The sequence below is a fragment of the Coffea arabica genome, chromosome 7e (genome assembly GCF_036785885.1).
Source record: "Coffea arabica cultivar ET-39 chromosome 7e, Coffea Arabica ET-39 HiFi, whole genome shotgun sequence".
Classification (NCBI taxonomy): domain Eukaryota; kingdom Viridiplantae; phylum Streptophyta; class Magnoliopsida; order Gentianales; family Rubiaceae; genus Coffea; species Coffea arabica.
The window spans coordinates 13283292-13305963 of NC_092323.1; the positions used below are offsets into that span (position 1 = coordinate 13283292).

Genomic DNA, 22672 nt, shown 5'->3' on the forward strand with positions numbered 1-22672 from the left:
AACACTAGAGAAACTAGTGCACAAACCGTGGTCTACAAAGGAAAAAGTCTATTTTTCAGTGGAAATGCCAGCTGATTAGTTATGGTGGAGAGTCTTTTAAGTCCGAGGTATAGGTTGGTGGGAACACAGAGACAGACTCCTGTTGCCAACCCAAACTTTGACTATCTTGCCATGGAAGCTACTACAGCTTTTGATCAAACATTTCCCTGCTAAAATATTATTGTAATTGTGTCAAAAGGATCTTTGACTTCACATCTGCAAGTCTGCATCAGGTAACAAATCAAGGATCTCCATGCCAATAATTTTAACGAGGAAAATATCTTATCGGAACTAGTACTAAAACAGGTGGAATCTAACAACAAAGAAACACAAGAGCACAGGATGTTATCAAGATCAAAATGGTGAACGTTGCATTCCAGGGTGGTTGAACAGAGGTCTCAATCCCAACCACAAAATTAGAAAGATTTTTAAGAACAAGAGTTTTTTCACTCTTCAAGTCATGCTGACAATACTTTAGCATACAATAGATAGCAGCTCCAATAGCAAAACATCTTGGATGTCACATGAAGTTGAACTAAATTTGAATCGAAAGCAACTACACCTAAAAGCAGCAAGAAGCATGGTGAATCTTTTTGCCAGATAACTCTTACTAGGAGATGCCTGGGCCATCCCACAAGTCCTTTGACGCCATTGATCAGAGTCCTGAATAGAAAATGTCCTTGAGGCTTGCTAACAACACTGTTAGGACTACTTCTAAAAACACCGGATAGGATAGGAGTTTATTTGGATGATTTATTTGAAATAATTACTGTAGCACTTTTTATGATGTGATGTATATGAGATAAAAAGGTGATTGAAATTTATGAAACAAATTATTTTATCTGAAATCATGCCAATCCAAACAAAATATTTGGATTGAAGTTTGACTGACGATCAAAATATTTGTTGGGCCCACTCAATTTGTTTTAGCTCTTTTAGTCGTGGACAAAAACAAGTACGTGAGCTACACAACCTCTATTATGAGAAAGAGTTTGCATAGAGTTGAACAAAAACTACAATTCTCATTTAGCCCCACTTTCTTGTAACTACCACTGCTATTAAGGATATTAAAACCGGAAAGAAGACTCAACTATTTGTTTTGGCCCTTTCGGGCTTCATGTTGTCATCTGTACTCGGCTTTCAATGAGACAACATTCATCACTGACGTTATTGAACTCCTTGAAAAGCCTAACAGATTGTGACTTTCTCTTAAATTGTGAAGTCCAATTTTTTGATACGCTAGTATTAGAAGTTCACCTCAGCTGATATAGAAAGTACCTTTCGTCTAAACATCATCAAAGGTTCATGTGCAAGAGTGATCACCTTAGTCTAAGATTCTCCATATTCCTTCATAACCCATAGATCACCTGCAGCCCATGCACAACGAAGTATGTATTGAACATTCGTTTTTCAGCCACCAACAACTATGTCGGCTTAATTGACTTCACTTCCATAGGGAATGAGATCAAGTAACATCTATGGAAATTGAAATATGACGGTGAGATTGACAGTCAAATCACCAATCTTGTATCTTTTACTCTAATCAACGATTTTGTGTATTGAATCGGGACACATATCTATTGAAATCGGTCATAATTATCACTTGTTTGGATTACTTCTCGCAACATTGCTATTAAACTCACATGTGTAAATCAGCAATAACTTCAATGTGCAATGATAAACTCCAGTTAATCTACCTGAAATCCAGTTCATGAACAAGGACTAAAGTTTGTTCAAGAATGGGCAAATAAACAACGTGGATAAAAATACACTAATGGGAAAAAAAACTCAGCTATGGCAATAGAGACCCTCAGAATTTTGTGGGTTTCATGTTGTCATTGCAGTTTGAGTCATGTGTACTCGGCAAAACGAGGCTTTCAGTAAAGCAATAAGCATCGAACACGTTATAAATCTCCTTCAAGAGCCGGAAAGATTTACCTTCTCTTGAACTGTAAAGCTCAATTCCATCACACTCTCGCATCAACAATTCACCCTCAGCTGATACAGAAAGCAGCTTTGGGCAAAATGGACCCGAAGGTTCATGTGGAAATGTAAGCACCTTAGTCCAAGATCCTCCATATTCCTTCATTACCCACAGATCACCACCTCTTCCAAAAGGACCGGGGAAAGGATTAATAAAATACAAAAGGATCCCTTCAATTTCACTCAACGTTACGCACACATCACTCTCGTAATGATTCGGTTCCTCCATCTCCCCATATGTCTCCGTCGCTAGATCAAGTGAAACAATAATTCTACCACGCACTTTTTCATGGGCCAAAAAATGGAGCTTCCCGTTCACAAGCACACCAGATGAAGGGGATGTATACCGAGGAGTACTAGGAAAATCTGCAATCCTTCTCCAAGCTTCACTTTTCCTGCTGTAAACTCTAGTCTCAACCCTCAAACCTTCGCCATTAATCGAGCATTGTTTTACCAGTATCACTGCTTTATAATCGTCACTAAAACTATCATACCCAAAACCCCAGACCCTGTTTAAGGGAGATGTTGATGGAAGACCTAAATTGGGCAACTTCTTGTATTTTCTTATTGATGGATTCCACAATATAAAATCGGATTGACTCGCTCGAGTGACGGAAATACATATCAATCCATCACAACAGCCAACAATACGAACAGGACCATACCAGCTTATATGCTCGGTAAACGACGACGCCCCTCTTCCGCTTCGTTCATCAGGCAGCGGGATTGGGATGTCAAGGGTAATCAGACGAGGACTAGGCTCTCCGTACATTAAAGACTTAAGAGAACAATGTTTGAAGCTGCCAAAGTTGCCCAATATGAGGAGGCGCTGGTTGTCTTCGGAAGCATGGTCTTTGAGATGAGCTTTGATGAATTGAGGGCTCCAAATTACCGAAAGCCATGATTTTGAAACACACCTGAATTTCAACAGTGATTTTACCGGTAGCTTTGACAAAATCTCTGTTATGAGATGAAGGGGAATATACTTATCCATCAATAATGTTTGTTTATCGCTTGCAATAATGTTCTGTAATTTTTCCAAGTTTTTTGTAGGTGACTTCATGAAGATGTTCAAATCTATGCTGGACTCGGTTAATAAAAGGGTATGTAGTCGAGGCCGTTTCCTTACCAAGAAGGTATACGGGTTAGCAACAAATACAATTGTCGTCCAAAATCTGGTCAGTTTTGGAAATTAATAATACTCAGTGTTTCTCTTCTATTCTTCTTTGCCATGTGTACGTAGTATTATAAGTTTTGTATCTCTACGTAGTGAGTAATGTACAAAATCTATTGGCATATTCAGTTTACAATTGGAAAGGTAATAGAAGTCACCGGAAGTTTCCAACTTCAATTCTTAATTATGATAAGCATTTGGTTTTTCATGGTAAGTGATAAAAACAAAGATTTTTTTGACGGAAAACTACTAAGTTATTATTTATTTATGATTGCATTTAGTTTACTGCCTTTTGCTTTGAGTCATTTTTTTTTATTGAATTTCAACTTTTTAAAAAAGAGCCCTGGAAAATTTATTACACAAAAAACTTTTTTTATTTGTAATGTGTACCATTTTTTTATTTTTTAAGGAAAACTACGAGTCTCATAAAGAGGAAGGGAAAGGAAATAAATGGTTTGAGAGTGGACTTCAATTGTACATGTTGAGGGCCCTTAGACGGTTTTGGCGAGATAAATGTACTTTTGTTGAAGTTAAAAGAGATGATTTATATATCAATTGATTGAAACATCCGTTTGGAGAGCAGGTAATACAAGTTATCCTAATACAAGATCTACTTATTTTGTTTTTGTTCAATGGAAAAGTGGCAATTACTTGACTACTATCCTACCAATAACAAAACCTGCTTTTTTACAGAAGGTTCTCTTACACATTAGTCCATATTCCCTTTTTTTTTTTTTGTCTCGAATATTTACCCTTTCCCGTTTAAAAAAAAAAAACCCACTTCTTGGTTTCTGCCTTACGCGGAATAATAATTGCAAATCATGCAAAATATGCATTATTTTTTTTAAAATATATATATTTTTTTTGTCATGATTTTGAATCATCTTCAAAACGCAGACCAACATGAAATACCTGTCGAATTGAATTGTCGGTGCCATAAAATATCCCAACCTTTTGATATGCATCATGATTTTTGTTAACATTCGCTGAAACTAGTCCTTTATCACTTAAGGAAGACAGATTGTTTTGAATAAATTTCGACAGTTAAGAGGCTAAGGTATTGTTCAGTGCATCACAAAACTACGGTCATCTCCAATTTACTAACAAGGTCATCAGAAAATGGCAGCACGAGTCTCAGCTCACTCAGAAAATTGCAGTTTAGAAAGGAAGAGGCAGTGAAGAAGAAGAAAAGGAAAGTGTGAGAGTCTTTTCAATCCTTCAACACTTGCGGAATGAAAGGGTTTGGAATTGGATGGCAGCGGATCGATCCTCTATTACACAAGTGGGTGTTATACCTCTATTACACTCTTCAAATTAGAGTAACTCTTGTACTTTTTGGTGTAATTTTTCATTGGGTGGATGTAGACCAGCATTTGATATCAAAGTAAATCTTATATATATTAATTATATGTTAGTGTATAGAAAATTTATCTTTGATCTAAAAGAATTAGTGTAATAAGGATGTAGCACATAAAATTATAACAGAAACTATTCCTTTGTTCTCTTCTTGTCCCTCGTCTGGTACGTAAGAATGGCTTGAAGAGAAAAGGTCTTTTCAACTTGTCCATTCCATTCAAACATTTGGTATGGTTCATTTAAATTGGAAAGCCCTTTTCCCTGGAATGTTTATTCCATTTTTTTTTTCTGAAATCCCATTTATCAAAAAGAAAAAAACTTAAGAAAAGTTTTTCCACCTTTATTCTAGAACGCTTAAACAGTAGGATGTCAAATTTATCCCTATAAATTGCTACATTGCATCCTAATATCTGAAGACTATTTGTAAGTTCAATAAATATTTGAATGTAATTTTTCATAATGATTAATTTTCCTTGTATTTAAAATAATTTTTTTCTTTTATACTAGGAAACAACTGTTTTAAGATACTTTATTCTTTGACTTTTGAACAATTGTGCAAGAATTTCTTTTGAATCTTATAAAAATTGAAAATAAATTATAATTATTTGACTTCATGTAATTTATATTTTACGATGCTAATTATATTGCTAGTAAATGCAAAATTTTAACTTACAAATCTATATATTAAAATGAATCAAGTATTACAATTGAAGAATTTTGATATTAATCCTCATTTATTTTTGAAGTAAAAATATCAAAATTTTACGTAAATAGACAAATACTATTATAAAACAAATAAAAAAGTAATAAGACATATTATGTCCTATAAACGAATTTAGGGCAATCCAGTCAAATTTGTATTTAGTATATTCCATTCTTACATCTAATTTATTGATTACACTAAACATTGAAAACTGAGTAAATATTCAATTCTAACTTGTCCACTAAACTCTAGAATAATAAATTTGTTTCCCCACCATTCTGGGTGGAAACATATTCTGGGCATTCCCACGTATCAAACGAGAGGTTAATCCCATTAGGTATATCTATTGTAGGAGTAGTTGTAATAGACCAAGAAAGTTTCTGGTCAAAACTTGCCCACATGATGCTGCAGCTGTTGGGAGACAAGAAGCTGATATATTGTGGGAGGTGGTAGCAAAACAATTGAATCATGTGCTCTATTCTCAGCAAATTATTGCCTGCATGTCAAATCTATATCTTGCTGTATGGGACGACAAAATCATGGTAAACACTACTACTTATCTACATGGTTCTCAAGAGCAATGAAGCATTTAACTGTACCCTGGATTCGAATGGATTGGGAAGTCTGAATTCATGAATTCACTAATTCAAACTTTGTGGAGAAAGGGAAAAGAAAAGAATTAACCAGTTCAACAAACACTAGAGATGCTAGTGTCCAGAAAACCTTGTCTGTAAGGGGAAAAGTAGCAAGGATGAGAAAATATCCGGCACAATAAGATTTTTAAATGGAAATTCCAGTGATTAATTACGCTGGAAAGTCTTTGAGTCCGAGGTATAGGTTGATGGGAACACGAAGACAGATTCCCATTGCCAACCCAGACTTTGACTATCTTGCCATCCAAAATGCTACGGCTACAGATCAAATATAACCTCATAAATTAATGTAATTGTGATCAGTTAAAAAGTCAATGACCAGATTTTTAAGTCTGCATTAGGTCACAAATCAAGGATCTCAATGCCCATAATTTCAACAAGGAAAATATCTTGTAGAACTAGTATTGTGCAGTAAATTCAGGGTTCATGGATGAGCAACAATTTACAACTATGTATCTAGAATGATTATGTATTTACAATTATAAATTGACCTTGTTGACTCCAAAACAATATATGATCGAGTAAAAGAAATGAAAAAAAGAAACAATTGAAACTAGCCTTGTCTCCAAATATTCTTCTCAATTCTTGGCCTAATATTCAACATGAACTCCTTAAAAGGCTTAATAGATGGACCTTCTCTGAAATGGTGAAGGCCAAATCTTTGACACATTACTAGTATTGAGAGTCCATCCTTAGCTGATGATATTGGGAGTACCTTGGGAAGACCAGACCCAAAGGGTCATCTGAAATGGTAAACAACTTAGTCCAAGATTTGTCATCTTCCATCATAGCCCGTAGATCACTAGCCCGCCAATACAAGTTGATTTAACCAGTAACGACGAATTATATATGCTATCAACATAAAAATTCTACCAATGTGATAACCGCAGTGAGTGATCTATAAGAAGAATTCTCCAATAAATGTTCTATAGTTCCGAAAACATGTTTTATGTCAACATTGATTTGTAATGGTGATCAAAATTGAATTTATCTAAACTTCTTTTATTGAAAAAAAACAAACAATAGCACGTTGATAATCGTACCCGAAAGGAATTTGATAAAACATAAGGCTCCATCCACTTTCTCCTAACCCTGCCTGCATATAATCATTATTGGTATGATTCGGTGCTTCAAACAGCCTATATAGATCTGTTGCTAAATCAAGAGAAACAACAATTATCCTAGCCACATTGTCGTGGGCCAAAAGATGGAGCTTCCCCTTCACAAGCACACCAGAAGGAGACATAAATGAAGGAGCACTAGGAAATCTGCAATCCTTTTCCAAGTGTCAGTTTTCATGCTATAAACTCTAAGTCCGATACCACCTGTGCTCGTCCAAAAAAGGAAGCGAAATGTTACCGCAACTTTGTAATCGTCGCTACAACAATTGTATCCGAACCCACAGGCCCCAAAAACCAAATGTTTTGATGGAAGACCTAAATCAGGCAACTTATTGTACTTTCTTATCGATGGATTCCACGATGTGTAATCAAATTTTTCAATAAATCCACTTACCCGAAAACATAGCAATCGGTCGCAAAAGCCAAAAATTGTCACAAAATCGTACCCGGTTTCTATTATTGGTAATTGTGGAAGCCCCTCATCCACTTCGTTCCACGGATGAATTGAGAACTCAAAATTAACGAAAGTCATGATTTTGAAATACATTTGAATTTCATCAATGATTTGACAGGAAGCTTCGACAAAATTTCAGTTATGAGACGAAGGGGAATATATTTATCCATAGGTGATATTTACTTTCGACAAACTATGGCTTCCAATGTTCTATTCTGATGAAATTGCTCTGATTTATGCGGGTTTCGGTTGTAGGGCTTGAAGGTGGAGGGGTTATTATCAACATTAAACTCTCACCCAAATATGGTTGTACTAAATTTTGGAAATTAACAATACTTCAAAATATCCAGTGGCATATTCAATTTACAATTGGAAAAGCAAACTAAGTTCCTATATGTTTCCAAATTCAATTTCTAATTATAAGAAGGATTCTTTTTCTATAACAATTAGGGAAAAACAAGGATTTTATTAGAGGCCACTAGTTCAAAATTAAGCTCCTGTATGTTGTCATCTATTAACGTTTGCTCTGAGTCATTCTTCTGGTTTATTCTTACTTTTCAGGAAAACAAAATACTAGACTAAATGTAAGGAGTGGAGTAGACGTCCTTAAAAAGTCTCTTACCATCTATTAGTATTAATTTCTTCTAAATTGACACTAGGGATGGACAGTTATTGAAATACTAATAAAATCTTAATCAAACATAGATGAAATCTTGCTCAAGACTACTCCTTTTTGTCGCAGCTAATCTGTCTTTTCTCAACAGTTATGTCCATCATTTTGGGGAAAAGAATTTTCAGATGACTGTGCATATTAAATATCCCCATGAATGTGTATGCTTGAACGCAAACAGAGAAAAAAAATTTGAGCATTTGTTCTCGACAACATCAATATTTTAGCTCCCAACCACTACTCGTCTTAATTGGCTTTCACTTATTCCATAGGTAATGACATCAGAAGTAACAGCTAAGGAATTTGAAACATGATGCATGGTGGCTTGACAGTCAAATCAGCAACATTGATGTTTTATTTGTAATTTTCAATCTAATGAATATTTTTTATGTTCAATCAGGAAATTAGGAGTGCTTCTAGCTAGGAATGTTGTTGTTTAACATGGGGTAAGTGAGCAATAACTTCAATGTGCAATGATGAACTCCATTTAATCTACCTGAAATCCAGTTTAGAAGAAGGGCTAAAGTTTATTCAAGAAGAAGAAGATAAACAACATGAATAAAGATGCACTGAAACAGCATATAGGGGTGAACCATTACAAATTTCAAGCATCATCTACCCCTGAATTCGGTTACTTTAGAACAAAAGAAATTTTAAACTTTTGGAGACAACCAACAACCCTAAGTCACCTCTTTTCAAGTGCCTTTAGAGTACATGATAGAAGAACCCGACAATAAAGACCCTCTCAGCTATATGTTTTGGGCTTCATGTTTTACTGTAATTTCCATGATTTTTTCCCTGGGAAAATGAGGCTTTCAATAAAACAACAAGCATCAAGGACATTGTTGAATTGCTCGAAAGACCTAAAACATTGATCTTCTCTTGAATTGTAAACTCCAATTCTTCGAGACTTCAATATTAAATGTTCACCCTTAGCTGATATCGTAAGTACATTTGGGAAAAACGAAGGACACGAATTTTCAACACTAATCACCTTAGTCCAAGATTTTCCATATTCCTTCATGATCCACAGCTCACCAGCCTGTAGACAACCATTTAGGTCCGGAATTTCATAAAATCCTAACTTCCCCGAGAGATCATTCTCTTTAGGATTCGGTGCTTCCAACTCTCTGTACATCTCCGTGGCTAAATCAAGAGAAACAATATATGCTCCACGCGCTGTTTCCTTGGCCAGGAAATGGAGCTTCCCCTCGACCAGCACACCAGGTCCAGAAGACAGAAATGATGTATCGCCATGCAATCAGCAATCCTTCTCCAAGCTCCAGCTTTGGAGATGTAAACTAGAGTCCCATACCTCGAGTATTTGGCATTCATCACCAGTACCACTACTTTATAATCGTCACTAGAAGCATCATACCCGAAGCCCGAGATCACAGATAAGGAAGCTGTCGATGGAAGAATTAACTCAGGCAAATTCTTGTATTTTCTTATTGATGGATTCCACAACAAGAAATAGGATTGACGAGGTCGAAAGACGCAAATACATATCAATCCCTCACAACAGCCAACAATTTCAAAATACCTGCACAGGTTTCTATCGTTGGTTGTTGTAAGGGCTCCTTCATCCTGTGGGATTAGGACATGGGGACTAGCCTGTCCGTACAATAAAGAGTTGAGAGAACAATATTTGAAGCTGCAATTGTTCTCCAACACAAGTAGGCTTTGGTTGATTAGCGAAGTCTGGTAATTGAGATGAGCTTTGATGAATTGAGGGCTCGAAATTAACGCAAGCCATGATTTCGAAACACACTTGAATTTCAAGAGTGATTTCACTGGAAGCTTTGACAGAGTTTCAGGTATGAGATGAAAAGGGATATGTCTATCCATCATTGATGTTATTGTTCGATGAAACTTATATTGCTCTCAATACTCTGTTCTGATCTTCTTTATTTTTCCAAGATTTTGTGGTCTTTATGAAGTTCATCAAAATCTATGCTTTCACTATACGTGCTGGATTCGGAAAAACAGAACATGAAACTTTTTGGCAACTAATAATACTTCTACAATCTACATGAAACTATTTTTGTCTGGAATATGTTTTTATCTCCTCGTCATGTACAAAACCTATTGGCATCTAGAGTTTCTAGTAGGAAAGGTAACACGGAGTATAAGTTACTTGTAGTTTCCGAATTCTATTCTTAACCATATTCTGTTTCCATGGGAAGTGGTATAAGCAAGAACTTTTTTGACGGAAAATCAGAGGTGGCAATTGAGCTCAAAGAGACTTTGTGCGGGATGGATTTAGAGCATCTAATATTGGGTATTATATGGGATTAATCCCATGCTCAACAAGTAATGGGATTGCTTGTGTGTTAATTGGCATCCATCACATAATACAACTACCTTACATAAAAAATTAGCCCAACGTATTTATAATAGTTAAAACGAGGGGAATTTTATGTAAATTACTCAATATCTTATGAGTCTAAATTTTTAAATTATTCCTAAAATATGAATTTTTATTTTTGTTGCCAAAAAAAACATTGTAATATCAACTACTGAAATATAAAAAAAATTGAGTAGTAAATCATAGTATACGAGGATTTAGTAAACGATGATTTACAACGTAATATTTAGAGGGTGCAAAACGTTATTGATCTTAAATAAGCTGCAACAATTGTGAAAAGTAATTTCTTTAAATATCAAATAACTAAAGGTAAATAAATGCCCTTCCGGAATTGCGTTTGTAATTCGTTGAAGAACACACCCTCAGAATATGGCAGTAGCAAACCCGGATCCATTTAGAATTGGAATGGTAGGACAGGGTACTATCAGTTTCCAAATTCAATTCTTAATTACGATAAGGATTGGTGTCCTAACAGGTAACAATTGGGCAAAAACAAGGATTTGATTAGAGGGCACTAGTTAATATAATACTCTAGCATCTAGATTCTAGTCAAATATCGGACATTTTAGTCCAAAAAATTTTTTTTTTTTTTTAAAAAGTCCGACTTCATTTTAATTAAGTGGGATATTGTATTTGAGGGACTAATGAAGTTTAGGAACCAAAAAATAATTTGGATATAATTGAAGGGTGCAAAATAAAATTAACCCCATAAATAAAGAAAAAAAATTTACCCAACCCTTGTACCTTACTAAATGAAGATTTTAGCCATCAATTACTACACCGTCTTGGCTTCGCGTCCGTAGGCAACAATACCAGACACAACAGCAAAGGAAAGTGAAAGATGATGGTAAGCTTGACAAAGAAACAAAACAATGGTGTTTTATTTGTATTTTTCAACAATTTCGTGTACTTAATCAGGACAAATATCTAGTGACTGCTGCAAATCGATTTCAATCATCGCTTGTTAGGACTTATGATAACTTGTAAGGAATTGCCATTAAACTCAGGGTAAAACAGCAATAACTTCAAACATGCAACGATGCCCCAGTTAATCTACCTAGAATCCAGTTTACAAAACAAAAGCTACAAGTTCATTCAAGAATGCGCAGATAAACAACCTGATAAAGATACAATGTCAAAAACTTGGCTCTGTGATGTCTCAGCTGGGTAATATAGGCCCTTTAAACTGTTTGTTTTGGGCTTCATGTTGTCATTGCAGTTTGCATCATTTGTGCTCAGCAAACCAAGGCTTTCAATGAAACAACTAGCATCATAAGGTAATTAAATTTTTTATCTAGCAGAATAAATTTCAGTTTTTGGAGAAATATTGCTCAAGTTTGAGAAAATGTACTAAAATGCTTAGTTATGGCTCCATAAGGTAGTAAAATCTTATCCTAGTAAGGGTTTTCTTTGATCTAAGTTCATCAATAACTTCAATAACATCCATAAAGTACTGCAATCTTCAATTGAACTACCTGAACTCCAGTCAAAACTTCAATATGCATCCATAAAACACTGCTGATGTTTTACACCAAGCAAAAAATGTCTAGTCAAAACTTGCCCACATAATAGTGCAGCAGTAATGAGACCAGAAGATGATACCTAGCCGAGAGTTGCTAGGAAAACAATCCGATCATGTGCTCTGTTCTCAGCAAACTATTGCCTTCATGTCAAATCTCTGTCTTGCTGTATAGGACGATAATATCATGATGATTAATACTAATCCACATATTCTGAAATCAAATTACTACTACGAAGCAATTCAGTTTATATGGAATCAAATTGACTAGGAAATAAATAGATTAACAAACACTACAGAAACTAGAGTTCTCAGAACATTGTCTATAAAGAAAAAAGTCACAAGGATGAGAAAATATCACGCATAATAAGTTGTTTCAATGGATATGCCAGCTGATTAGTTATGCTGTCAAGTCTTCAGTCCAAGGTATAGGTTGATGAGAACACGGACACAGATTCCCATTGCGAACCCAAACTTTTGACTATCTTGCCATGGAAACTACTACAGCTTCATATCAAACATAGCCTCCTAAAATATTGTAATTGTGATAAGTTGAACTGCCAAAGTAGTCTTCTACTTCACATCTGTATGTCCGCATTAGGTCACAAATCAAGGATCTCAATGCCCATAATTTCAACAGGAAAAATATCTTATTAAGGATGGAAGTGCACAGATGGAATTTAGCAAAAAAAAAGTCATTCGATCAAAATGCTCAGGATGTTATCAAGATCAAAATGTTGGATGGTGCACTCCAGGTTTGAATGAGGTTCTCAAGCCAACCACAAATAAAACATCTGAAAGATCGAGGCTTTTTCACTGCCTGCCACCAACTTTATGTAATGCTGCCATAATTTTAGCATACACAAGATTGTTGATCAAAGAACTAAACGCCTTATACTCAACTGATGTCAAATAAACTTAATGTGAATTCGAGGTATATGTGAGTACACCTCAAAGAAGCAAGAAGCCCCGTGAGTCTCTTGGCCAAATAAATCCTACCAAAATATAGCCACCCCACAGGTCCTTTGACTCCATCCAACATTCCTGAATAGAAATTGTCCATGTGCCTTCCTCACAATCCCACTTATCTACAGGCTACAGCTGTCTAAGACACCATTATCTCATCAATATTCGAAAGGTATTTTAATAAGTCATAAGCCCTTAATCATTAATGGGTGTATTAGAAGAATCAAGTCTACCTGATAAAACTAAGGGGACCAAGTAAAAAGATTATGTTGTATGCAAGCTATATTTCTTCTCACCAAGAAGGATCGGGCAGAGGACAACCCACATGGCAAAATAACCTTGACAGGTTTATTCATTGAGAATATGCATTTACATACATGACAGAAGTTTGAAGTGAACTATTCTTATTACAGAATAACATGTTGGCAGTTATCTCTGAAATTTAACAAGTACAGGACTAGCAATAGATCTGACTATAAGTATCTTTCTTCTGTGTTAGTTGCGAGAATGCTCGGCATCTGATATAGGCCGCTTAAAATGAGACGGAATATCCAATTTCACTATTTTGATGTTGAGATTACTTGTTTATATCAATCAATGTTGTCCAATTTAGCTTTCCATATTTCAGCAAATATACACACTAAACTGTTCAACATCTTAATGAGGGGAAAAGGTTATCTTAAAAAGAATCCTCAACTAAATCTATTAAAGATAGATTCAAAGATACATTGAAGGTTGAGGGACCATATACCTTTCAATATCTTCCTCGAGAAGAAACTTGCCCTACTGGCAAAAACAGCTACCATACAGTTAATAGATAGAATGCGGAAATGAAGAGCCTTCTTTGGAGCACAACATTCTTTTCGTTGGATAAGGCAGTGAATATCATACTTTCACTCTTTAATAATGAGACTAACTTTGATGACTTTCTGAACATGCAGTGAGAAGTGAATGAAACAGTAAGGTTACTACTGATCATCAATCTCTTAATAACTCACAAACAGGTAATTAGGAAAAAAATTACCATAACTAAGAAGTCAGAGATTGTTGTGTTTCTTAATCTTTAGATTAAGAAATTACCATAACTAAAGCTCCTTACAGAGACAAGATATCTGCTCAATGAAACAAACTTTCCGCGACCAATTGATAAACTTTCCAATCAACAGAATTGATAAAGTCATACCAACAAAAGCTGCACTCCATGCAAGAAGTAAATGTTTATCATAGAAACAAATTTGAATAAAATCAGATTCCAAGTCTACAACATGCAAGTGACCTCAAAAGGATAAATGCTAATAATTGAAATTGACATTAGCTATGGTCAATCTCCATAAAAGTTACCTCCTTTACAAAATTATGAATTTCAAAGCACCAAGCCCCTGATTGCGAAATAAAACAGACTTCAGCATCATCCTCCGTTCTCTTTCCTGTTAGAGATATCGACCATCTCAATGCGCTCATTTTCAGGCAAAACTGACCAATTTGGAGACTGCACTGCTCTCAGCCACCGAAAATCATCCACATTAGCCCAATTCCCAGTCTCTTCACTCAAATTCGCTTCCCCAAGATCCTTCTCCATCCCAGCATACTTCAAACAGTAGGGTGCAAACCTCACCTCACTACTATCCTCAATGATCGGCCTACTCCTCACTCTTAAGTAAAAATCACAACTTTTAGCATTATGAATCCTAATCTGATGTGACGCCAACACGAAAACACACTCCTCCACGTCCTCGATCAAAACCGACCCAAAAACCAGGCCAACATAAACCCTGCAACCTCTCAACTTATTCACAAATAACGCCCTCAGACAACCCTTTAATCTCACCTCACAACCCTTCAAATTCGACACCGAAAATTCCCCAATTTCGCCCTCCCTATCAAATTCCTTCACTAAAACCTCATTCTCCTTACCCCTAAACCCTTGTGAAGATTGAAAAAGCCCACTCAAACCCACAATTTCTATCCCCAATGTTGGCTTTTCTGACTCATTTACGATGCTGTTTTGAGCTGGGCTTGGACTAGGATCTGCGGATGGTTTCTTTTTGTTTCTGAAGGAGAATTTTTTCTTGGGGATGACATGGGAGGTGGCGTCATCGAGGGATAGCTTGAGATCGGATATAGTTTTGAGGCAGGTGCGGACTTCGTAAGAGGGTAAATAGTAGGAGCTCTCAGCGACGAGCTTCTCGAGGGTGGAGATTGAGACGGAAACGTTCTGGAGCTCGGATTTTAACGAATCGGGGTCCGAGGAGGTCGTGTGAGAAATGCGAGCAAGGTTGGATTCGATGGACAGCTTTGATTCGCTGAAGCGAGCTAGGAAGGACTGAATGGACTCAGCGTTCGAGGTGAGGTCCGAGTTGGGTTTCTGCGAAATGCGGGAATGGTGGAGATTGTTGAGGCGCTCTACCATTGCCGCGTGCTTCCGCTGGAGGGCTGCATCTTGCGATTCAGGTATTGTGGCGGCGGTGGTGGTGGAGCTGAAGGCGAACGCTGAGGCGGCGTTGGTGGTTGAATCTGCTGGTGGATGATTGTCCTCCGCCATTTCCGTTTCCGTCAGCTTCCAACTTGTTTTCGTCTACACTTCTTTCCTTTTACTCCCAGCAAAGATACCCGTTAATTTCAATACCCTCCCCTTTATATACCCCTTTTCACATTTTAAACTAGATTTGATTATTTAAATGAGTTTAATCAGGCTGAGTAGTAATCCATCATATATTGATTTATAACAGAGTAATAGTAATAATCTATTAACATGTTTGGATACGAGATTATTTGGAAAAATTATTTGAAAAAATTGGTTGAAAACATTTTTAAAAAAATGTGTTAAAAAAACGTGTTTATAATGCGAGTAAAAAAAATTTTACAAATAAGATCAAATCACATACAAGCTTAGAATAGTAGTCCACCAAATTCTCACTAATAACAAGCTTGAAAAAATGCCTAAAAGAACTTGATGTGAGTTTTTCTTTTTCCATTATTGTGATTTATATGTAATATTGGTTGACCAGGCACTGCAATTAACTAGCAATACTGTAATTTCACTCGAAAGTTGTCGATTAATGGAAGTTTGTTCGACTGGACTTTAACAAGTTGATGAACTAATTTAATACGTGCACTAATTGAGCAAAACTAGAATCAGACATCTTGCTCGTGTTTGAGCCTTTAGTGTTACAGCCCATAATGATGAAATGCAATTTTTTTTTTTTTTCAGTAACGATAACATTTATATGACCTAATCTATTTTATTTTAGGAGGAGGGCGAACCTAATCTAGAGAAGGAAGCCCCTGAAGTGGCAAGCCACAAATAGTAACCAGTGGAAGACAAGGTTTGAACCATTGACCTCCCATCCACAACCAAGACTAAAATATCCGCCAAGCAATTTCTGTTACTAGAGGTCATCCCTGAATGGATTCACCATCTACTGATCTTAGAAATAGTCACAAGCTAATCTTCTTTCATTCTTTTTACCATTGTCCATACAGTAATTTAATCCAACAGTTAAAGGAAGCAGACAGAGGTCAGCAGAGCACTGGAGCTACATCCAATATTAGCACTAAGTCGTACTAGCTAGTAGTAAAAGAGTATAAAGGCTTGCTGCCAATTACGTTAGACATCAGGTCAGCTGCTGCTCGCACTTAGTATAGGGACAAAACATGATCTCATTGATAGATTACAAGAACCTGGTACGAGAAACTTGGGCAAGATAAAAGGGTTAAAAGAGGTTAACCATGGAATGACCCAAGGGAATAAGACACAACATGACCCAAATAATAATTTGGCTTGTTCCCTCATGCTGATTCCTTGGCTTCCTTGGCCTCTGCAGCTGCCTCCTCCCCTTGTAGTTTCTTCAATGATGGAGGTGGTCTAGGAACAATGCTTTTCTTCCATTTTTTGTCGAGCTTCCTTGACAATCTCTTGTTGATTCCCTCCTCAAGCTCTCTCTCCCGTTTGACAGTTAGCATACGGGCAATCTGTGAAATAGAAGCATGGTTATATTCTAGAAGATAAGTCCAACATGGGCATTCCAATTGTTGGAAGTTGCAAGCAATAGGCTGCGCACCACTAATTAGAAAACCATCGTCTTGTACAATTTGAACATCGAGGAAGAAATTTTTGCCTAGTATAGTCTGTAAGATGAAAAGAATTGGAAGTTTCCATACAAAGATCAGGTAAAAACTACCCAAGCACATATTCTGAAATCCTAAAGATAAGAATGTTAAAGAACAGAAAGGCTGAAACTACCATTTAGAAAGGCAAACTTTAAAGGTGCATAGGAAACAGAACAGTCACTAATACTCCCTGTTGCCGCAAAACAAATCGCAAGTACCCAAGAAATACACTTTGTAAGTTTGAACGAAATGATCAGATAGGAAAAAATATCTTTTACTTCCTTTAGTTGCCCTTGATCCTTTTAACTCTCATAAGAAGTGCCATATTTAGCTGCAATCAAATTGAAGTCTAAATATCTGAATCTTTTAACCCCTATAAATTGTATCCTTTTGGACACAAGTCTCGTTTGTAACACTGCACAACTTTTGAACTGCCTAATTGCTTATTGAGGTAGTAGTGGTAAATTGCCTGCTCAATGTTGTTCAATGACTAACACGGAGCTTGCTAAGCTAATGCAAACTTCTAAAAGGCAAGGCTGATAAGCAGCCTTGCCATAGTTCCCCAGTGATATGCTAGTGTTATCATACAAGACTGCTTTCATGTGAAACTGATACTTTGACTGTATTAAACCCCAAGAAAAACGCTGTAGAGGACAGCCAATCTTCTTCAAGCGTCCTTCATGTCACCAAGAGAACTGCTTAACTCCAATTTTCTACTTTTCTACAGAAAGATCAAAAAATACGATCTAAAATCTATTTTCCCACTATCTGCAGTTACAAAGTACAAATGTCCAGATGAGAATTCTTTGCCTCCAGTGTCGAACAGTCCTAACTTGACAACATTTCGTTTTATTTAACTCCCTCATACAGACCATTGTACATTATATAACTAACAGCTCAATACCAGCAGATAATGCACACTCAAAACAATGCCTAAATTTCCAGACTATGAAGCTAATTCGTGATCAAGAGCATGGTTACAATTTTAGGCCTCACAAATAACTACCCAAATTAGCCCACTTTTTTCCAAGACCAACCCTTTTAATACCATTAACAATCCGACAAAGTGAAAAGTAATTAGCCCACTAAAAGGTATTAAGAGAATGTTCATGAGTAAATAGTGCAGCAATCAAATCTCAGCTAAGCTTTTCACCGAACGACACATGCACATTCTCAAATTCACATAATTCACGCAATAAAGACGCAAATTTGCAAAAGGGAAACACAAAAAAGATCACAATTTGAAGTACCCTTTTCCGCATGCGGCGAAACTCGCTGGACTTGAACTCATTACGAGCCGACCTCTGAAGCCGTAGCATAAAGAGCTCCCCTTTCAAGTCCACAATCTCCTCGTTCAACTCCTCCGTGGTTTTGGCTCTAATATCTTTCAACTCCTCTTGCTTCTTTGCCATCATCACCACTCTAGAAGAAGCAGAAGAAGAAGACCCTGATGAAGTCCTCAGAGTAGACGCACTTGGAGCAAGCGCGGGACAAATATGGGCAATGCGAACCCCATGAAATGATGATTTTGAGAGACCCAATTTACCAGTGAAGCTCACGCTCGTTGGCGAAGCAATGGATAAGCTCATCATCGGTAGTTGTTTATCTTCTCCTCAGTTCTTCTTCCTTGTCTATGCTTCGCCAGCTTTCTCACTCTCTGGCTGCAGAAGCAAATGTTATGGATAAGGCTTGGAGACGCTAAACGGTCGAGAATTACCACGGTTACTTGATTTTTACTTCTTCTTTGCAAATAGGAGTCCCACTCAAATTAAGCAAGTGGGAAAATGATTTACAACAATTGGAGTAAATTTTAAGGGGGTGAATCTCGGCTGTATGTCCTATTTCATAATCCCCAATTCAGTTCTTAAATTAATGTGGATTGAAAATTTGAGATATTAATATATTAATGAATTCAGATATTATTATGTTTAAATGCGTTAATTCATTGACATTTAGTAGATGTTAACATATTTAAATACGTTTGATAACAAAAATAAAATAAAATATTTGAATTAAGTAACACATTGAATTAAGTGATAAATTATTCATTTATCACTTATTTTTAGGAGCAAGTTTTGCCTAATCTATGAAATGTAAGTGTTGAATTGGTTATCAAATAAGACCTAAATGATATATAGACTCAAACATATCAGATAAATATTTAAAAATTCAACAACTTAATATATTCATATCTCAATTTTCAGATTTTCATTTTTTAGACTTTAGTTTTATCAAACGCATGTAAACAAATTATAGCTTAATAATATTACAAAGTAATTTATAAATTTTAAGATTCTGCTCTATAATTAGTAGAAACTCTTATATATGATTTAAAATAGATATAATTTGATACTATGTGTTAGTTCGTTACTTACAAGAACTACCTCTAAACAATAAATTGTATTTAATGGTGAATGAGTATGAATGGTTACTAGCGCATACTTTTAACCTATTGTTTACTCTGTTGTCGTGGATTGAATTAGATAAGATTTATTGACAAGTGTCGAACCTGTGCAATAATAATAAAAAAAACCTAACTACCATCGGAAGCAATCAATAATCAATTCTAGTACTGGAGCAGGGACTCTAGGTGTGCAATGGGTTACTTGATTCACCCTATTCCCGGAGAGTTTGCTTAATCCGATATACCAGAATTAATTATTTAACTGAATTCCCTAACTAGCAGACAGTGGCAAGCAAGGTTGTCTCCTCAAGGACTGGGGAGAAATTTGTTTCTTTTCGAGTCAAGACAAATGGGAGTTTTCAGGAGTAAATGCTAACTAAATAAATTAAATGCAGAAAATAATTAATTAAAAGAAATGATTTGGAGAACTCTAGCCAAGGATACACTTCAGAAATGGTTCATGCAACTGATCATCGATTCACAGATAATTCCAACATTTATTAATAGATTAGTTATAGTTGTCATGCACGCGATAAACAACCAACCTTTCCTTAATTTATCGATAGTCAAGGTACAACCGTTAACTATTTCTCTAACCCGGAAACAACTTTAGGTACGACCGTATGATTTAATTTCTAAATTGCATTAATAATTAGAAAGGTCCAATCCTAACTACCAAACACGCTACGAGGGTTTATTTAAATTGGATCATATGTTTCCCTGACATAAACCCAATTACGCCAGTTGCTACTGAGATGGGGATAATCGAACAATTACGGATTCAATTACCCCTAATAGCACAATAACTTGTGTGAATAATTAATTATTGCGCACTAATCAATCATACACAAGAGCTACAACAATTAAAAGCATGAATCATATAAATACCAATAAATGAGGAAGCGATTAAAATAAATTCGATCTCACAGTAATTGTAGAACCAAATCTTTAGTTGTCCCTTGACTAGAATTAAGAAGCTAGTTCTCCATTAATGGAGAACCAGCCGTCCAAGAATAAAAATAATAGCCGAGCTTTTCTAATGTTTTCCTCCCCTTTAAAAGTCGGCTCAGGAGGAAAAATAAAAGACCTAAGTGCCTGCGAATTTGTTGCTGGCCAAACTCCTAATCAAACGTGAATCCGGCTTTTTTTTTCTCCCTCCAAATCCGTGCCAAGGAAACAAAAGTAAAGACCAAGTACAATACTGTTTTGCCACTGACCATTTGGTCCAGTGGTCATCACCATTAAAGGTGATGCTGGAGGTCAGGGGTTCAATCCCTGCCTCCCACAAATTTGTCACAATTTGTGGCGGTCTTGATTGACCTTCATCGATGGAGTCTGTACTCACATCGAACCCCTCCCCTTCCCCTTAGACTAGGCTAGATTAGGTTATAAGATATCTATCGTTTCGACAAAAAAAAAAAAGTACAATGTTGTTTTGTTTCTAGTAAAAAGAAGATGAATTGTGTCGGCCGATTTTTCCCACCTTTGACTCCTAATTGAATACCAATCAACGTCCTAAAAGACAAAAGATTCCTCTTACAACTCAATTTCCTCCGGCTTTTCTTTCTCTTGAGAATGATCCCACGGAATAAGAAAAGTCCTGGCGGCTAACAAATTAAGAAGTTGACTTGGATTGGGAGATTGTTGTCGCGCCCCACTTTTTTGATGATGTGTGTGGTGTGTGGTGTGCAATGTGTGAACGTGTGCAAAATGAAAAGTAAAAGGCCATGGGACTTAGAATGCGACGATTTGGCCAAGTGAAGTTCAAAAGGGTTTTTTGTATCAAAAATGGAGTCGCCACTTGGTATAGAGTTAGGGTGTACCAAGTCACCCAAAAATGATTTTTGTTTTTGAATAAAAAAGTAAATAAACCCTTTTTGAGAACTTTTGGGTCTACGTAACCAAAAGAGGGATCGGGGGTCACATTTGACGAAGGGGAAGGCAAGGATAAAAATCCAAGGCACCCCTTCGACCTAGCCAAGGCTAGTTGCGTGATTCAAACCAATTTTTCCTAATTTTTCTACCCAAGGTATGTATCACGTATTGGATATGTCTATATGAATGCAAAAACCTAGACCTAGGGGGATTGGGGGAAATTTCTCTTCAAAGGTTGAGTGGTGCCAATCACATTAATTGTGAAGCCCAATAATGATCCTTTTGGAGAGGTCACACCTAAACCTAAATGACGTGAAAAATGAGTGGAATGCATGCCATGTGAAAGTGTGAGTTTGTGTGAAGTGAGAAAAATGATAAAAGTAATAAGATAAGAGTGAAGGTGTGCAAATGTAGATGAAAGTACTCGTGTGCGAGTGAAGATAAAAATGTTCGTGTGCAAGTGAAGATAAAAGGGTTCGTGTGCAAGTGGAGATAAAAAAAGTGTTCGTGTGCAAGTGAAAGTGATAAAAAGGTGCATGTGTGCAAATGAGACAAAAGTGAAAGTGTGATGATAAAGTGGATTGAGAATGCATGAGCCTAGGGAATTCATGCATATTGGGTACGGGGAGACCTAAGTCGTGACTCAATTTACCCTTTTATAGAGAGGATACAAGCGTGCTAAGGCTTTAGAAAAAGCCACACTCGTCTATATCCCATATTTAAGGGGACTTTCAAGCAAATGAACCCTATAACTAGCATGAAATGCAAAAATCCTAAAATGGAGGGAAAAGGGTTCGAGAGGCATGCAAAATGATAAAACTAAGAAAAATGCATGACATGTAGTGAACATGCAAATATGCACTAACAAAAAGGGATGGCCTAATGAGCCACAACTAGCATTGGACTAGTGTGGTGACGTACATTCATCCATTCCATTCATTCATGGTTATGAAAGCAAGTAGACATGCCAAAACGCTCGTAAACACGTAGCACGTAGCACTTAGCATGCTCGACTAGATGCAATAGCCTACTAAAGCAATTAAACATGTAGCAACAAAAACAAGCAAACAAGGGGAAGGGGAAATGGACCAGATGCTCTCCGAGCCCTATCTATTACAAGCCAAGAGGTGTACACATACCCCATAAAAGCATAAAAGGAAAGGGGAAATGGACCAGATGCTCTCCGAGCACTATCTATTACAAGCCAAGAGGTGTACACATACCCCATAAAAGCATAAAGGGGAAAGGGAAATGGACCAGATGCTCTCCGAGCCCTA

General features: G+C 36.5%; 3 protein-coding genes across 4 annotated transcripts; all 3 read right to left on the minus strand.

The window, feature by feature from the left end:
- Positions 1–1368: 1368 nt before the first annotated feature.
- Positions 1369–3016, minus strand: LOC113700542 (F-box/kelch-repeat protein At3g23880-like). Its single transcript, XM_027221017.2, has 3 exons — positions 1978–3016; positions 1656–1736; positions 1369–1406 (listed from the first exon to the last, which is right to left on the minus strand). Exons 1-3 carry the CDS (start codon positions 3014–3016, stop codon positions 1369–1371), a joined length of 1158 nt encoding a protein of 385 aa, XP_027076818.2.
- Positions 3017–12002: 8986 nt separating this feature from the next.
- On the minus strand, positions 12003–15630 carry LOC113701212 (tubulin-folding cofactor C). 2 transcript variants are annotated; one of them, XM_072060207.1, is made up of 3 exons: positions 14348–15630; positions 12124–12207; positions 12003–12039 (listed from the first exon to the last, which is right to left on the minus strand). In XM_072060207.1, exon 1 carries the CDS (start codon positions 15546–15548, stop codon positions 14415–14417), a length of 1134 nt encoding a protein of 377 aa, XP_071916308.1. In that variant the 5' UTR covers positions 15549–15630; the 3' UTR covers positions 12003–12039; positions 12124–12207; positions 14348–14414. The 2 variants fall into 2 exon arrangements, with proteins under 2 accessions (XP_071916308.1, XP_027077549.1); XM_027221748.2 differs by having other exon boundaries at positions 12003–12207.
- A 913-nt stretch (positions 15631–16543) lies between these two features.
- LOC113701215 (large ribosomal subunit protein uL29c-like) lies at positions 16544–18809 on the minus strand. The gene is made up of 2 exons (XM_027221754.2): positions 18367–18809; positions 16544–16978 (listed from the first exon to the last, which is right to left on the minus strand). Exons 1-2 carry the CDS (start codon positions 18706–18708, stop codon positions 16796–16798), a joined length of 525 nt encoding a protein of 174 aa, XP_027077555.1. The 5' UTR covers positions 18709–18809; the 3' UTR covers positions 16544–16795.
- Positions 18810–22672: the final 3863 nt, after the last annotated feature.

What these genes read in the sequence shown, in the direction of transcription:
- LOC113700542 (XM_027221017.2), bottom strand. Translation starts at nt 3,016, where the DNA reads ATGGATAAGTATATTCCCCTTCATCTCATAACAGAGATTTTGTCAAAG. An exon ending in GCTTTACAGTTCAAGAGAAG is followed by an intron (nt 1,737 to 1,977) that starts GTAAATCTTTCC and finishes ACTGGATTTCAG; the next exon opens with GTAGATTAACTGGAGTTTAT. An exon ending in TAATAGCAATGTTGCGAGAA is followed by an intron (nt 1,407 to 1,655) that starts GTAATCCAAACA and finishes CATGGGCTGCAG; the next exon opens with GTGATCTATGGGTTATGAAG.
- LOC113701212 (XM_072060207.1), bottom strand. Translation starts at nt 15,548, where the DNA reads ATGGCGGAGGACAATCATCCACCAGCAGATTCAACCACCAACGCCGCC.
- LOC113701215 (XM_027221754.2), bottom strand. Translation starts at nt 18,708, where the DNA reads ATGATGAGCTTATCCATTGCTTCGCCAACGAGCGTGAGCTTCACTGGT. An exon ending in TTCGCCGCATGCGGAAAAGG is followed by an intron (nt 16,979 to 18,366) that starts GTACTTCAAATT and finishes TCTATTTCACAG; the next exon opens with ATTGCCCGTATGCTAACTGT.